The 16,697-nt window shown below is 44.1% G+C and overlaps 1 protein-coding gene across 2 annotated transcripts in view; it reads left to right on the forward strand.

The window, feature by feature from the left end:
* Nucleotides 1-16,697, forward strand: part of STON1 (stonin 1) — a 47,876-nt gene that overhangs the window by 19,062 nt on the left and 12,117 nt on the right. The window contains exons 3-4 of one of the 2 annotated variants that reach the window (XM_075749469.1): nt 4,339-4,541; nt 4,917-8,588. In XM_075749469.1, the coding sequence (XP_075605584.1) occupies nt 4,339-4,541; nt 4,917-4,991 (278 nt within the window). In that variant the 3' untranslated portion in view covers nt 4,992-8,588. Of the gene's footprint in view, nt 1-4,338; nt 4,542-4,916; nt 8,589-16,697 lie in introns of those variants that run through there. The other variant, XM_075749470.1, reaches the window with a different exon arrangement.

Here is a 16,697-nt window from a genome sequence, read left to right on the forward strand (position 1 = left end):
AAAACTATCATCTCTGCCTTTGCAGGTTACCACCTAGGGGAAAGAAAGGACCCCAGAACTCATTGGATCCCAACATGAGACCACCTCATGGGTGTGGGTTAGAGATATTTTTTTTTAAGAAGTGCTATACGATGAACCACAACTGTGCTGTTTCTAACACAGGAGGCTTTAGCAGCAGGCCAAGAGGAATGGCCCATTTATGCCTGGGCTCAAGTGGATATCTACCATCTGACATTTACCGTCAGATACCTGTCCAAGAAAATTCCAAGCAGTGGTTATTTCTGGATTCCCTTTCTCAGAAGACAAAATAATTTTCCAGACAATTCCCATTGCTACTTCATAGGCCTCCCTTCCACAGCAGGAAGATGCAGAATTTGATCTCCAAAAGCCCTTAAATCTTACACCTTTTTCCTACTACCGCAAACGGACTCCAAACAAGATGCTACTGTTCTTGGACAAGCCCTTTCTCCTCAGATCCTTGGTCAACCATAGCCCCAGAGGCAGAGCGCACCTTTCCTGGCCAGGGCATGATGTGCCATCTTCGTGTTGCAACTGCTGCTATGAAGGACCCTTCACTTGTTGCTGACATCGTGTGGTCTGCACATCCGAACCCAGCAAACAGCACAAAGACTGGATCAGGTAAGTATGTTACCAAACTGCATCCCAGCACCAGCACTGGAGAATGGGGCAGGTGCTGGGAGCCCAGAGAAGCACAACTTGGGTTGGTTGTGGTACTACAGATGGGATGACGTCTCATGGTTTGGCTGTGGAATGGGGTGATGCTTCTGGTCTTCTTCATCACCGATGCTGCTGTCACCACAGCTGTTGCTGGGACGATGGCAGATTCAAGGGTGGAGAGGCCCACCCCAACAGGGTTCTTGTTCCACCACATCCAGGCAGCCTGGAAGAGGGACCGTGGACCAAGAGAGTGTTAGTGCAGGACAAATGGGCTTAGACACAGCAAGAGATGACCAGCCGCGGATCATGGACAAGGCCCACGTAATGGAAGTACAGAGATCTGCCTGTCACTGTGTACGTGAGTGACGAAGCGCCATCTCCTCACACTTGTTTAGTCCTCCTCAAGCTTCCTTCTCAAGGAGCTGGCAGGTGGTTGTAATATCTGTTTCTCACTTTGTACCCTCCTCTATTTCAGAAATAAAGTCCCTAATGTTACAGTTTTACCTGTCTCTGTGTATTGTATTATTGTCCTGAGACTTTAGCCACACGCTGCGTGCCCCTGGCTTTGCACTCCTTTGCCTAAGACCTCTAGGAGCTTGCAAACTGGGTATCTTTGTGCTTTAGTGCCTTGAAGGACGCCGTCCTGCAGCACGCTCCGAGGCGTGGGTAATGTCTCGCGCGCGCTGGGAGCACCGAGTTAGCACTGATCGCAGTCGGTACCTGCTGCTCCACCCCCATCCCAGCCTTGCCGTATAGCTGCGTGTGTGACTCTGAGCCACTCCAGCGTGCAAGTGAACTAAGTGGTAGGTTTTACGTATAAAAAGGAGGTGACAGTACTGCTGCTTTTGGTCATGGGCCGTGGTTTGGGTGGTGGTTGTCATTTTTTTAACTGTGTGTGGGTTGTAAAACGTTGTGCCGTGACTGGCGGCAGGTAGGCTGCAAAGTCTGCAGGGAGGGGTGAGATTTTTTCGTCTGATCTCTCCAGCCTGTCCTGCTCGGTTAGGTTTCCTTCCCTCTGTGCTGGCTTTGGTGATGGCCATTGCTGGGCACCTACTTCTCCCCACTCACCCTAAAGGTGCTGTCGCACTGGACATACTTAGGGGGGCTTCATATCCAAAACTTACGACCCACGTATTTTTTGGTTGCAGTGATCCCTGCCAGTCCCTTTATGAATCTGCCCTTGCGTTTATGAGTGCAAATTGCATTACCTCTTCCTACAATTTTTGTAACCAGTTCCTTATGAGCAGTGCTTTGGTAGAAATTTCCCATTTGGTCCCATTTGGGGAATGGTTGCTGGCTGTCCGTCAGGATACACGTTTCTTTAAAGACGCCTGGGAGACTTCATGGCCGGTGGCTGATACTCTTCGGTGGTGCAGGACTCTAGTTGGTGTGTATATAGAATTATTTTCTGAACTCCAGGTTTTCTTTGAACATCACAAATAGTTATGTAAAAAAAGCAGCATTTAGGATAAGGATCGAAGGGGATGCGCTGCTGGAAGGAAGCCTGCAGGGGATGCTTGTAAATCAGCCACTTGGAGAGTCCGGATGGTGAAGGACTGCATTTGTCCAGTGACGTGCCCCTTGCCCGAAGTGGTGGCTGCAAATGCTGCTGTGTTGCTGCGTGCGTGCCTTCGGGGTCAACCGAACAGGGGGAGGAACACTTGCAGTCTGCAAACAGCTTTTTAAGCTACTGGTTATTGTTGTTGTTATTAAACATGGAAAAAAGAAGGGGGGGGGGGGAGAAAAAGTTGGAGACCTTCCCTATCTGAAGTTTAGAGGCTGATAATCCAAAGGACGCTTCCTGTTCCTTTCTCCCCCTCCCTCACCTTTTCTTCCAGGCAGTCAGGTTTTAACCGTGCTGTTGAGTGTAGCAGCAAGGAAGAGGGAGGGAATTATTAATTATGTTAATTATATAATTAGTCAAAAGGAAAACAAAATGTTAAATGTTTCAGTGAGTATGAATAAAACAAACATGAATTTTATGCTCTTTAAGCCTTGACTTTTGGGGACCCACTGACTTTATGCTGGACTTGGAATGAAATGTGGAGGATGGTTTATTGAATTAGAGTTCGTTCTGGTGCAGTCGGAGACGCATGCGTTTGACAGAACTCTGCCCATCGAACTGCTCAAACGTAAATCATCTCTTAAAATCAGACCTGTCTCGGGCAGGCTGTGAGGCAGGTTGCAAGGAAAACCTGCAGCACAGACCAGAGGATGCACTCAGCCCAAGGCTCCCAGGAGCAACAGAGATGTAGCTTTTCTTAATTTATTTTTGCCTTACAAAATGCCCATGAGCCTGTGGATGTGGAGTGTTACAGCGATTTTTGCCACGGGATGGATAAAGCTCAGTGTACGTTAATTCCATCTTCAGTATTTCCTTCATTCCAATACGAAATTGATTCCTGCCACCGGAGAAAGTGAGTGCGTAAAGAATGGGACGTTTTTGCCTGAGCTTTGAGATGCTGTTCAGTATACTGGATGAAAACCAAATATACGCTGCCAGGCTTGCCTTTGACAAAATACGGCCAATCTTTTCTCTGATTTTTTTTCTGCCTGCAGCCAAATGGTAGTTAGTGGTCTATACTGGTGCTTAAAATCCTGGAGAGGAGGAGAAACGCAGAATTACAACTTTGGCCTGAAGAATTTGGAGAGGCAGCTGTGATAAAAAGGATTCTTTTCATTATATTATTACATTATGTTATGTTATGTTATGTTATATGATATTATATGATGTCATATGATATCACTTTCATGCACATAGGGAGCCTGCTGACCTCGGTTTCTTTGGAAAGCAGGCTTTTCACCCTGGTGTTCCTGTGTGCCAGGAGAAGGAGAAATACTTTCCCTTACCATTGCCACATATAAGAAACGCTAAAGCAAGTGATCCCTAGGATCTAAGGCTGGATTAAAGTAATTTAGAATATGCTGCACTATATGGGCAGTCCTTCATGACTCTGCTTTATAACGTGACAGTTTAGTTTAGTAATACTTTTGTTTGGAAGAAATGGGGTATGTTCTTTTCCCATAACAAGCCAAGGTAGAAAAGGAGTCCAGGTAGCCCTTATCCTGGCAGCTGGGATACATCTTGTGTGAGCAGCACTCTGAGCTGTGCCTTTATCTTCCTGCCATAGACATACTATAATAAATGATGTTACACAAGATAGCTGTAGGACTTGAAATAAACACTCCAGTGAAATTCCTGCAGCAGAGAGCTCTGGAAAGGGTGGTTGTCGGACACAGGGAGGCATCTCTGCCTTGGCTAAGCTGGGGGCTTCCAATTTTTATTTTCCTTCAAGAGTAAGAAATGTATTTTTAAGTGAAAACTGAGGTTCTTCCCTAAGAGTCTGAATTTAGCAACCAATCCCTAAGTTTGTAATACTCTTTTCTTAATCAGAAGCTGGGAGGCATCGGTAAATCTTGTGCAAATTAATTTGTAAAACTGCAATGATTGTGTAAAGTGTGCTGCAGCAGAGAAAAAATGAGTAAGGGGCCACCTTATGCCCAAGTAGTAAAAGATTACAGATAGAATAATCTTGTATCGTAATAACTGCTCTGCATTAATAAAAGGGATAGAGCTGTGCACTCTTGCGAGTAGATTGACCTTGCACTGTAAACAAAGATAATTAACTGATGGTGTTTTTTTATTTTTTCTTTTCCAAGGTTCAGATCATCCACACAGCCTGTCTTACAAACTGGAACTCGGATCGGACCAGGAAATCCCCTCTGACTGGTATCCATTTGCTACTGTCCAGTTTGTCGTTCACGATACCTGTGCCTCAAGAACAGAAGTCAAGTCACTGGGCATAGAGAGCGACCTGCAGCCCCAGAAACACGTGGTTCAGAAAGCTTTTTACAATTGCCAGGTATTTTCAGGGCTATGTTTTCAGTGTTTCCCTCCTCTTCTTCCTCCCCACTCCCCCCTACAGTATTTGCAAGGCGAATGTGCTTTGTATTCTAAACAGACCTTGCATGCCTTTGTGATAATGACTTTGAGCAAAAGAATGATTAAAAAATAATTTTGTTTGATCAGAGATGATGCTGAAAAACAGAGCTGCAAATGCAGTGTTGTTTTTCCTCAGTTGAGCTATTTTTGGGAGTAGTGGTTTTGAAATCTGTTTGGTCTGGAAATGTTTTGATTCGGTGTCAAAGCTTTCATTTGTGCCCTTGCTACTGTTCCCACTTTTCAGTGCCCAATTATTTGCTAATTCTACCTATTTTTTTTTGTTTTCAAACTACAGGTTGAAATTGAAAAGAAGTGGATTAAGCTTGATGGAGAAGATCCAGATAAGGCAGGCAACTGCCTAATGCAGTAAAAGAGGACAGGAGGCACCGTCATAGGATATTAGTAGGAATCAATTTACATAGGAAATTCTATTGTTAGAAGCAGCGCAGTGACCTAGATTAGGATAAACACGGTCATTGAATTTTTTTTCCCCTTTTTTTAGTGCTTTTGGGTTTGATTCTGCAAATCAGTACTGGTTTGATTGGCCTGCGTTCAAGTAAACTTCCTGTCATGGGAACAGTGGTATGAGTAAGGTCTCTTTACAAAGAGTTGCAGGATGTGAGCACTTAATTGACTGATTGTAATATATTATTTTCCTGTTGCTTATCTATGACTTGGGAATGATCTCATACTCCATATTGAAACCTAATGGCACTACTCAAAGAGTTCATGTCACTTGGACATATAATATTCAGCAATAAAAACTGCCAGAGCGCTTACGTGCAGACCAGCATCTGTGTAAGGTCCAGCAGGAGCAATTACATTTTTTAGTGGTGTTTGAAAACCAAAGTCCCCCGTGTTTCTGCTCCCCTCAATACACATGAACAGAACAAGTCATAATATCATTCTCGACAAGAGCCTCAATTAATGAATTGGAAACTGGGTGATTTCAGTGGTAAAATGGGAAAAGTTCCTCCACAATAATATTCTTCATATTTCTGTGGCTGTGAGCGTTTCCTCCCCAGCACTTTAGAGGTTGGCTCAAAGTAATCTCTTGGGCAAAAAAACCATATGGCAGATGTGATTGATTGAAATTTCTGCGCCAGCATTAGACAAATCTTTTTCACTACTGCAGCAAGTGAGATGAGGGGCGGATCCTCAGCAAGCGTAAGTCAGTCCAGGCCCATTTCTTTTGATGAAGCTTTGAGAATTTACACCAGCGGAGGGTTCTCCCCACAAACCAAAGAAATGGCTGGTTGCTACCGTTTGCTCTGGGTCTCCTTTAGGATGCAAGTTCCAGGTGTTGGTTTGGAAACTGCAGGAGCTGTTGGTTTGAGTAACTTTTAAGGTGATTTTCCATGCCTGGGAAGGGAGATGTTTTCATGCTTCTTGCTCTAAAGGTGTTTTCTGTGGGGAAACAATGCAGGAACGGACTATCGCAAGGGGAGTGAAGCTGTGACACTTCGGTAGGCCGCTTGAGCTACTCATCCCGTATCAATGTGTTAACTGTGTTTTCGACAAATTATTGGCATTTAGGGAAAGGTTTTAATGCTTCCCCTCAGCCACTCTCCCCTTTGTCATTTTCTGCAGGCTGTAATTCCAGGTCTGAAAAAATCTGATAAATTAAAAAATGCTCCTGATATATTTTTTTTCTGTAGTTTTCCTAAAATTATCCTTACTTCAAACTGAAATTAGTGGAGAACAAAAATACAGTAATGCACTAAGTCTCACTTTATATTTTGTCACAGCTTGTAACTGTTTATGTGAACACTGTGTAAAAATACAGATAAATGTTATTCCCAAAAGTAGAAATATGTGGGATATGCACTGAGAAAATTACCAGTCTGAGGAAACAGAAGGCCGTAATATGAACATAGTTCATCACAATAAACTTTTCCCCCCCATTTGGAAGCTGAGAATGAAATGGGTAATAGATTCTATAGCAAGTCCTGAGGGCAGGTTTTTTATGGGTATTGCATTGCCAGAGCCCCAAATAGACTATTATGGTATTTTGGCTTCTCTATATATCCCTTTTTATTAGCAGATTATGTTATTATAAATCTAAGCAAGCATTTGAGTGTAGTAGTGATCCAAATATGTCTCAGCTGTTGCATCCACCATCCGTGTTTTGACTTGAGAAGCCATTAGCACCTTCAAGTCATGTTGGGTTTGTTTTATTCATATTTAATTTCGGTGTATGGACTTCTCAGCTGAACTAAGGGGCACAGTGTACGCTAGGGCAAAGCATTTATACTTAGCATCACGGCAGAGCTCTGCAATTTGCTGAAGTCCGTGGTTGTACTAGAGCTACGATATCTATTAACCTCTCTGCTCGGCAAGGTAGAGGAAGCAAAATATGTGTTGCAGATACCTGCACTGACCTTTGTCTGAGGCTGACTTGTTTTGATTGACATTCATTCAGTAAATCTGTTAGCAGTGGTTATTGCCCAAAGCCTGTCTTGCCCAGCTGGCCCCTATTTTTCTGGTTTTAAGGGGACAGCCAGGCTGTTCTGGGACTCTTTTCGCCTTAGGATCCCCGTTCGCAGCACTCATTCCCTGGACATTCGGTGCCTGGTGGTGTTACGGGTCCTGCAGAAGCAACGGCTGCTTTTCCTCTGTTAGGTGTCTGCTGTATCTTGGCATGTGTTTAAGAAGCCCGTGAAGCCCTCAAGATATGAGCTATTGTTTTCAATGGCCTAAGTGATGGAACAACCACCTTACAAGTCATCATTCCTGCTAGTGAGTCTGTATTATATCTAGTATGATGCAAATGGTCGTTTGAGCCTTACTGAACTCATTAACGTAAAAAGGTCAAGCTACAGCTTTATCAATGTGGCAGACTCTTGGGTTTCCATCTGAGGCCTGCAAGACTCACCATTAACTTTAATCGGAATTGGATCAGGATCACAGGGAATTTGTTCCACAGAAATATTGCCACGCTGAAAGTAAGTTACTCTGCTCAATGTATGGCTTTCAGTTTAAACCTGACAATTAGAGCAGCCTAAGGCTGAATAATTACCCTGTTCAGTCTCACGCTGATGTTTGTATGCCTTGCTGTCAGAATACTTAAAAATAGGCTGCAATTTAATGAAAGAAAGTTTGGGTTGTCTGACTTTTTTTTCCCTCCATCGAATTCTAACTTCCTATTCTATTGCAACATGCCAAAGCAGAAACACCGTGGCTTTCCCTTTCTAATGTATCTTCTGCACTGTCTGATGTCCTTTGAGCATGACCTACTGAACAAATATTCTCAATGTTTAAGACTCATTTGCTGGCACTTTCTATGAAGGCCACGGCAGGCGATAGCGAGTAAACATACTGGTTTTGATCCTTTAGAAATTTGGGCTACAAGTAGTCTAACTGAATTTTGGGAGGGGAATGGAGATGAGGAACAGTTGCTATAAGCTGTTGTGATGCTCAGTGCCCAGCTAGCAGAAGGACCGGAGCTTTAAATAACCCATGAGGTACATTGGCATCGTGCGAGGAACCAGGTTTCACACGTATCTGATCTCTGCTTGCCCGCAGCTAGCGCCTGCGGTCACTGAAATGCTTCCGACTGTGTGGGTCACTTCAGATGCTGACACTTGGCTAACATTTACTACAGGACAGTATTTAGGTATTAACTGTGTTTCCTTCATAAAGGACCAGCAGGGTTTGGGTTATTTTATATTTTAAACAGAAATCAATGAGAACAGCTATTTTTACTGTGTGTTTGCCTTTTTAACAAAGTGTATTTGCTGAAACCGACAAACTTTATCTTTGCGTTCATCTTTCTCGTACTAATTGTATTACTGTAGGTAAATGGTACTTGATGTAATTTTGGATTCAAACACTCATTGAAGTCAATGGAAGTCTTTTAACTGACAAAATGGGATCTGCATCAAAGTTTCTAAGAATAAAGGAGAAGCAAAAAAAAAAAAGAAGAAAGGAATAGTGGTAATGGGCTGAAAAAAACCCACTGTAGAAGATTCTTGATGCTAGTAAGCAAGCAACCTGCAATGCTTGCTCTTTCCAACCAGCAAAGAGCACAAAAGATTGGAAAAGAGGTGTAATTGCTGGTCAAAGCTGAAGCTTCGCAGTGATTGGGAACCATGGTCCGGCTGCCCCTGTGTAGCAGCTCTCGAGAAATGAGGAGGATGGTGCACTCCATTGAACACGATGCCAAGCTGCTGTCATCCATATGCTCCTTGCTTTTTTTCCCTCCAGATTCCATATTCACTGTCCAAAAGTATTTTACACCTGAAAACATGTTTTCATGTGTTGCTTTTAGTTGCATTTATTTTACTTGACAGACTCCTTAGCTGCAGTATTGGAGTCCACACCTCTATTTTACATTTATTTGTCTTTTTGTTGACTAAACACAGTAACTTACTGCTGCAGTTAGTAGTTCTTAGCTATAATTTTGATAACTCTGAAGCAGTGCTGTTATTCTTAATGGCAAATATAATTTTATTTGGGTCTTTTGTCAGTATAAGTATAAACAGATCATGCTGATAATCTTGTAATAACATTTTGTAGATTGCATATTGATTAAAAAAATAAAGCTGTATTTCAAGCTAGCAGTTTCTTGTCCCCTCACTAGAAATTTATCATCAAGCTTGTTTTATGTTTATTATAATTAACTGGTTGATCTCGTATCATCAGGTATTGCACTTTATTAGAAAGAGCAGTCCTACTCCCTGGGCGAGGAACACCACTCCTTGTCTTAGATAAAGCTAGTTGCAGAAAGCTGAACGATGCACTATATTCCATTAACGATAATTTATGGCAGGCCCTTGTCATGCCTTATTTGCATAACAATAGTAAGCCAAAGAATACCATGTTTTTTCCTACTGAGTACTTCCTCTGATCTCTCTGGGATATTTGAATATAATGTAGCAACAACTGTTTTAAGACTTTCACAAATTTCAAAGTCTGTTCTGGAAATGAGCTGTCACTAGGGAAAGAGTGAAAACCCCATGGAAAATACGGGAATAAGGCAGAGGTTTGTGGGGCAGCATTCAAAGAATGGGCTTACAGTATAGAATAACCATGCCACTTATCCTGTGCTGCTGTCTCTGTAGCAAACCAGTCAGCTGTTCTGGGAAACACTGGGAAATAGAGTTAATATCCATTTTCACTTCATTGGTGTTCTATCCTTCAGTGAGCACCTGCAAATGGAAAGCAGGTGTCTGGCAGAAGTATAGTCTCCTTCCAGAGCTTAAACAGTTTGCAGTGTTTAAAAGTATCGGTGAGCAATATGATTCAGGTACATGAAAAAGTGAGATGGTAAATTGCTAGAATACAAGTAAAAACATGAAAACATTTATTTTTGGGACAGTTTCCTAGTATGTGCTATGCTGAGTATGTGCTATTTTATAGCCCTGTTCTTTCCTTAGTAGAAACAACCTGTAATTTTTTACAATAACAATCATAACATGTTGTAAGTGATGTTCACACTCCCTGCTGAAGCCTTACTGATAGAAATAAAAGAAAAAGCATGGGCTCAAAATTCTGCTTTGCCACCCCACAAAACCCAGTGTGATTAGGTATTTCTGGTTGTGGGTAGGTACAGTCTAGCATTACGTTGCATTGTGATGGCCTTTTCAGATTAATATAGAATAACTTTCATATCCATTTCCATATTCAACAATAAAGGTCCAAGGGGAAAAAAAAATCAGAAGTGGGGATGTGCTGGGAGCAGAAGAGACCCACGATGAGTGACCATTGGGGGGGTAGGAGGGAGGAGGCAGGGAGCTGGCAGAAGGAAAGGGCAGTGGGCAGAGCTTGTTTGCAAGTGCTAAGGAGAACCACTGCCTCTCTAAGTCTAGGGGAAACGTCTACCTATAAAAGGGACTAAAATAGAAAAGTGGTGAGGATCCCATGCAGAGAAATGCCTTCAAGGGACAGTATTGAGAACAAAGTTGCTAGTGGCTCCATGGGGAAAAAATGAACTGAATGCTCACCTTGGGTGGGGAGGAGGAGGATTTGGGAGCAGCTGAAGAAGAGGGGACATGGGCAGAGCCACCGGAGACACAGCAAGTTGGCTGTGAGGCTGATGGGGCACAGCGAGAGGTGTCCTACCCAAACAAGCCAGGCTGGTGCCTGCGTGTGGTGTGCCACAGCTCGGGGCAGCGCCATGCCGTGCAGCTCTCCCTGCTTTCACATCGTACGTGCTGCTGTTACGCACCCGCTCTGTCTTGAGCATCCCTGCATCACATCTGTACAGCTGTCGGTAATGGTAGCCTGTCTTTCTGGACAGAAAGATTGTGCTTCTGTAAGGGACTGATGACACAGTCATGTTATAGGAGATGCAATGAAAACATCAAATAAAACCCAGCAGGGGACTGGGGAGGATTTAAAGCAAGAATGCAGGTATTACCCTGATGATACCCAGAGGTATGCTAGTGCTGTAGCCTTGTTAGACTGCTCTCTAGGGAGGGACCTTCATCTGTCAAGTCATCTGTAATGTTTAGTAGATTTTACTGTCTAAATGTAAGTACTGACACCAGGATTTAGATGACAGTTCATCTGGAATGGAGGGAGCCATCCACTGCCTGGAGAGAAGAGGGGAAAGGCTATTTTAGTCCCCTTCATGGAAAGCCACAGCATGCTAGTTGAAACTTTCCACAGAGCCATGGGAACAAGTTACTGAGTGTTTTTGCTGCTAATTGTGTGGTTAATGTTGTCAAAAGGGGTTATGTGTGTGCAGTAGATCTACTCAAAAGTAGAGTTGGGGAAAAAAAAACCCAGAAGACTGAAAAGGTTTGTACAGTCAAGTATCAGAACAGTGGGAGCCCATCCACCTTTGCTCTGAAAGGGAAGCTCAGGAAGATGACTTTGAGCAAATATCAGGGTCCTCACATAAACACTTCCAAGACCCAATATGGCAGTGCAGGTTAGTCTCCATGCATCTGAGTCGTTCTTTAGGAGAGTTAAACTGGTATCGATGAGGCAGTACAAAGGAGAAACTCACTGCTAAGCTGTGCTTCGACGTGTCTCTCAAAGTCACTTGCTGGAGGATTTCAGTGGCATGGCTGGTGCTGCAAAACCCACTGGTGGTGGAAGGGGCTCCTGTGGTCGCTCAGCTTTCCTCCTCTCCAAATTACCAAATGCAAAGTTAGACAGAGCAAATTGGCCTTGACCAAAACATGCTCTTCTGCTCTTATTTAACTTCACACTAAAACCGCTGGACTTCTGCAATCATCTGCTCAACTGTGAACTTCCAGCAGCTAATTCAACTAAGGAGGAATGATGTTTCTGGCATTTACCCTCCTGCTGCTCCCTGCCTCTGTGTGGTTCTGGACACCTCTGTAGCTTGTCCCTCTCCACTGGAGATGGGGAGCCCAGGAAGAGGTAAGTGGCAATTACTGACTGGCGAGGAGGGAGTGGGATTTCAGCCACTGATGAAAGGGGGTAAAACAAGGTGGCCGGGAAGGGGATTAGAGAGTGATGAAGGGAAAGGCAGCAGGCAAAAGGGGAGGAAGCTGGACCAGGGCATTTCTTGGGGACACAGGGTGGGAGGTTGGGGTCTCTCAGGGGAAAGAGTGTGCTATAAACATCTGTACGTCATGCCCAGGGAAAAAAGGCAGATAGCAAAGGTGAGGGAAGAGGAGTCGAGCTGGGCACCAGTGGGAGCGTGGCAGAAAGCAAGAATAAGGACAGTGAAGTGGCTGGTGGCTGCTGTTTCCCTTTGAGGCTTTCTCTCCACATAAGGCATATGTATCAGGGTGAGTATTTAGGAGAGGCAAGGCTTATTTCATCCTTAATTAGGCTTACTCATACTACACAAGTCTCTGGGCTTACCAAGGACGTGAGATATACACTACTACTCAGCATATTCAATCCATCAGGACTGCCATTTTTATATAGCAGTTTGTACAGGTCAGAGCCCTTCTTACGCCACCCAATGTCCTGAAAATTTGTCAATAAATTGAATTAAGGGACAGGTCTTTCTATGGTTCCTCTGATAAAGTGGTTTAAATCAGGCAAAAAAGGAGAGGCCCTTCAAGAAACAGGAGTCTCACGATAAATGAAAGAGGAACAAATCACAGGTCCCAGTGTTATCTGTCTCAGAACTCTGACGGAAATGATAGAGCTTATAATAAAATCACACTGTTAATAAAGATGGTTATGAGACTAGAGTGCTGTGTATTTATGAGTCAACAGCTGAAAACAAAGGGAGCATGTTAGAGAATATCTTTAAAATGAAATTAGAATTCTGCCCGTGTCAAGGAATCTCCATGAGAACTGCCTGGATTCTGCTACCGGTTCCTCGTAATAACAATTACTTTTACTTGGAAAGAAGGGCAAAACGGTATTTGTAAAATATGTCTTGAGAAAGAATTCTGCAGTCCTGCGGTTGAGCTGCCGCGTTCCTTCACAGCAGCAATGCTGGATTTAAACAGGAGAGGGCACTCACCACCAAGCAGCTGAGTTTGCCCAAAGCTCTCCGTTTCTAGAGGGAAGGCATTTGAACACGGTATTTTTTATTTTTTTTTTTTTTTTTTAATGATTAATAAAGGTTCATCATCCAAAAATAAATCTTCTCTAGACATCATGTACCAAGAGGAGTATATATAATTACAAATTAAAACCTGTCCAGTAAATGAATGTTTGAGGTGCCCTTAAGCTGCATTACCCCAAATGCTGACAAAACCCTGAAAAATCAGGAGGGTTCAAACAGCATGCTAATCTTTCTGAGAGCCTGATTTCTGAAACTCTTGTGAACTGTTAAAGAGACTGCAACGGGGAGAGCTGCATCAGAAGCTGAACCAAGACTGATGAAACCTGGATGCTGCTCCCGACTGCCATTAGTGAGCTTGGGCAAGATAGATGGTGTGTCTGTGCCTCAGTTTCTTCTCTTAAAAGTGAGGTTAGACATTAACAAAATCCATAAGCATGAAAATCACTACAGGGTTGCACTTCATACTGCAGGACACTGATATTAGGTTAAGACCATCAGTATCAAAGCTAGCCAGTCAGTATGAGTAATGCTATGCACAGGTATTTTTGTGGTTTTTTTCTTGCTCAGAGATGATTTAATTTTTTTGGTGTATCCCAGGTTTTCTCATGCTCTTCAGTGGACACACTGCTTGCAGTGCTTGGCTGAAAAGACACCTTCTTTAGGAATTTGTAAAAGACTTCACATGAAAGCATAAGAGCCCTGGTTAGAAGGAAGCGCCCTCTGCAACCTCCCTGTGCAGCGTGGGAAGTTGTATTCCCATTCCCAGGTTTTCCTTTCTCCTCAGCGATAGCTGTGTGCTATCAGCAGGCGTAGTCTGCTGTCCCTTGCATGAAGGGAGCCGACACGTTGACTGCAGTGATGGAGCTTTGGTATTCCCTGGCAACATCCCTGGCAAGGGTATAATTTACAACACACGGGGTATGGCCACAGTGCCTTGTGCTGGTGGGATGTGCACAGTACATGCAAATACAGAGACACACTGTCAACTTGAAGTGCAAGTGAAGATCATTTGCTTTGGTCTGCAAATTCTCATGTGGACATAGCCAAAGTAACCCAACCACTATCTGAGACAGCTGAGAAGTCTTTTGGTATCAACCTCCCCAACCTCTCTTTCTTTAGAAATCAGGCATACAAATTGTTCCAATTTCAAGGCACTTTGTAATCCTTAGATAAACAAAGGATGGTAGAAAGCAGGGAACTAATTTATAAATATCTTTCTGCACTTTCACCTTTCTAAAACTGCTGTTACAGTATGCTGGCAGATAGATGGCTCTGCATCAGGTTTATCTCTTTCATGAATAAGTCACAGCCAGCTGCAGGATCACCATCTGCAACCTTCAGGGCCCAGTGAGATCCTAAAGGCTGCAACTTCTTCCTGCTATCTCTCCTAACACGACAGGATGAACCAGACAAGAGAAGAATAATGATGTTCTTGGTATGCACTATCCCAGACAGTTTCAAATGAGCACTGTGCTTTTTTAAAAAAAGTTTTATTACTTAAATTATTCTATAAGCAAAGCAACATGACTCGCTTTTTCCTTGTGATGATGACGGAGGGCATGCAGAAAAGCTGAATATCCAACTGCTGTTTAATTCAAGACCCAGATAGTGTCATAAAATATATTTTGTTTCAGAGCAAAATTACTTCAATAGCAAATTGCATTTGTCTCACTTGTGAAAATGCAACTTACAATATTATTATGGATGTTGCTTTTTTTTTTTTTCGTAGGTGTTAATCTAGCTATTTAATTAAGGGTCTGTCAGTATTTTCATTAAAATCTTTTCATTTTTCAAGATGTGTAAGTCAGCGTTAAAAATTAAAGCTTAACAGGTAGTTTCCTCTTCACAAGCCAAATAGCACTGTTGCTACATAGCTACCTAAAAATGGAAAAAGAAAAGGGAAAAAAAAAAAAAAAAGGAAAAGGAGATGATACTTCTAGGTTCTCAGAATCATCATGGTAACACTGATCCATGTACAGACAGAAGGCGTGTAAGACCAAAGTATATATTCTATACATTCTTCTACATAGATGAGATTAATGAACATTTTTCCAGATGAGTAACTGCTAAATTGGTAAATCTCTGTATTAACATATGAACAGATTGCTGCAAATGTAAGCAATAATTTGAGTAGTTATACCAGATTGCTGCTACTTAACTGGTAGCTTCAGCTATCTCCCTGTTTATGAGGTAATAATGACTTCAGAGTTTATTAGAGCAAAATAATAAGCTTTTGTAGCCTGCTTTTCTAGGTATATTTTCCCGCTGCCGAGCAACTGTGCTTCTCGTCCCTCCCGTTCTCCAGACAGAACCTCCCGTCCTCCATGCAGTTTCAGGCTAGAGCTCAGGACCCGAACTGCACACCGGGCCCCTCGGTCCGGCCTTCCGCTTTGTACAGTGGCCGGTCCCTCTTTCTAGTCTCAGGAACTGAAAGAAGAAACCCGGGTTTAGCCTCCAGCGCCCGGTTATGCCCCAGTGCGTGGGACTGCCCGGCGTGTTGCAGGGATAGGGAGGAACACCGGGAGCCCACCGGGGGAAGGGCCCGGGCGGGGCCGGCGGCGGGCAGGCCGCGTCGCCATGGCAACGGCGCCTTATAGGCGAGAGGGCGGGCTGATGGCGGCCGTCGCCGCCATGGCTCACGGTAACCCCGTGGTGAGGGGCTGCGCCGGCGGAGAGGCCGGGTCGGGTTCCGACCCCACGGCGCGTAGCCGGGCTTGGGGAGCTGCGAGCTGGCCCGGCGGGGTCTGGCTGTTCCTCCGCGGGAGGGTGGGGATGGAGCCGGTGCCGGGGAAATCGCCTCCCGGTGCCGGGGAAATCGCCTCCCGCTCCCCGGGCCCGGCGGGAGGTGGTGTCGCTCCGCGGGGAGGCCCCGGCCGTTCCCTGGCGCGGGAGACCCACGGGTGACTTCGAAAACCATTTTTTTTGGGCGGGGTGTGTGTTTAAAACAAGCATTTTGTGGGCAAAAGCATCGTGGCAGGGGTTGGTGCGAGCCGCTGCGTAGCTCCAAGGTGTGGAGAGACGCTGCACAAGCTTAGTGGTGCCAGGGAGAAAGGTGGCGGCTTTGCTGCCTCTCCTTACCCGGGACTTCAGGTGGCCCTTCAGGTGACAGTAATCCCGGGGAAGCCCCGGAGGCTTCACTTTAAGAGATGCTTTTGGCTTTGCTGGAATGGGGTGTTCAGCCCCTCCCTGCCGCCCCGCTGTATATGAAGAAAAATGGAGTTTCATGGTTCATGGGGCTGGGTGTTGTGATGCGGCTGGGCTGGTTTGGCAAAGGAGTGCCTGTGTGCAAAGGAATAAACCTGGGGTGCAGAATGTCTGCACTGTAACCGTTTTTCTCTAATGTGGAAACATGCAGTGCTTGAATTTTACAATTGCTGTGTACAGTTTTTATATAGCATAATAAATATTTGTACTTACTGTAAAACTCTACTTAATGCAATGTAGCTTGGCAATCCTGGGGAGAGGAATAGGCCAGTTGAAAGATTTAAATTCAGTTTCTCTTCTGGATTAACAATGAAAGCAAATCATTTGATGTATGGGCTAGAGAACATCTTCTAGTGTAATGATACAAGAGTATTTTTTTTTTCTTTCCTCATCTTCCTAGTAACCTGAAATGTGCTGGGGGAATTC

This window comes from Balearica regulorum, chromosome 3 (assembly GCF_011004875.1).
Source record: "Balearica regulorum gibbericeps isolate bBalReg1 chromosome 3, bBalReg1.pri, whole genome shotgun sequence".
Lineage (NCBI taxonomy): Eukaryota > Metazoa > Chordata > Aves > Gruiformes > Gruidae > Balearica > Balearica regulorum.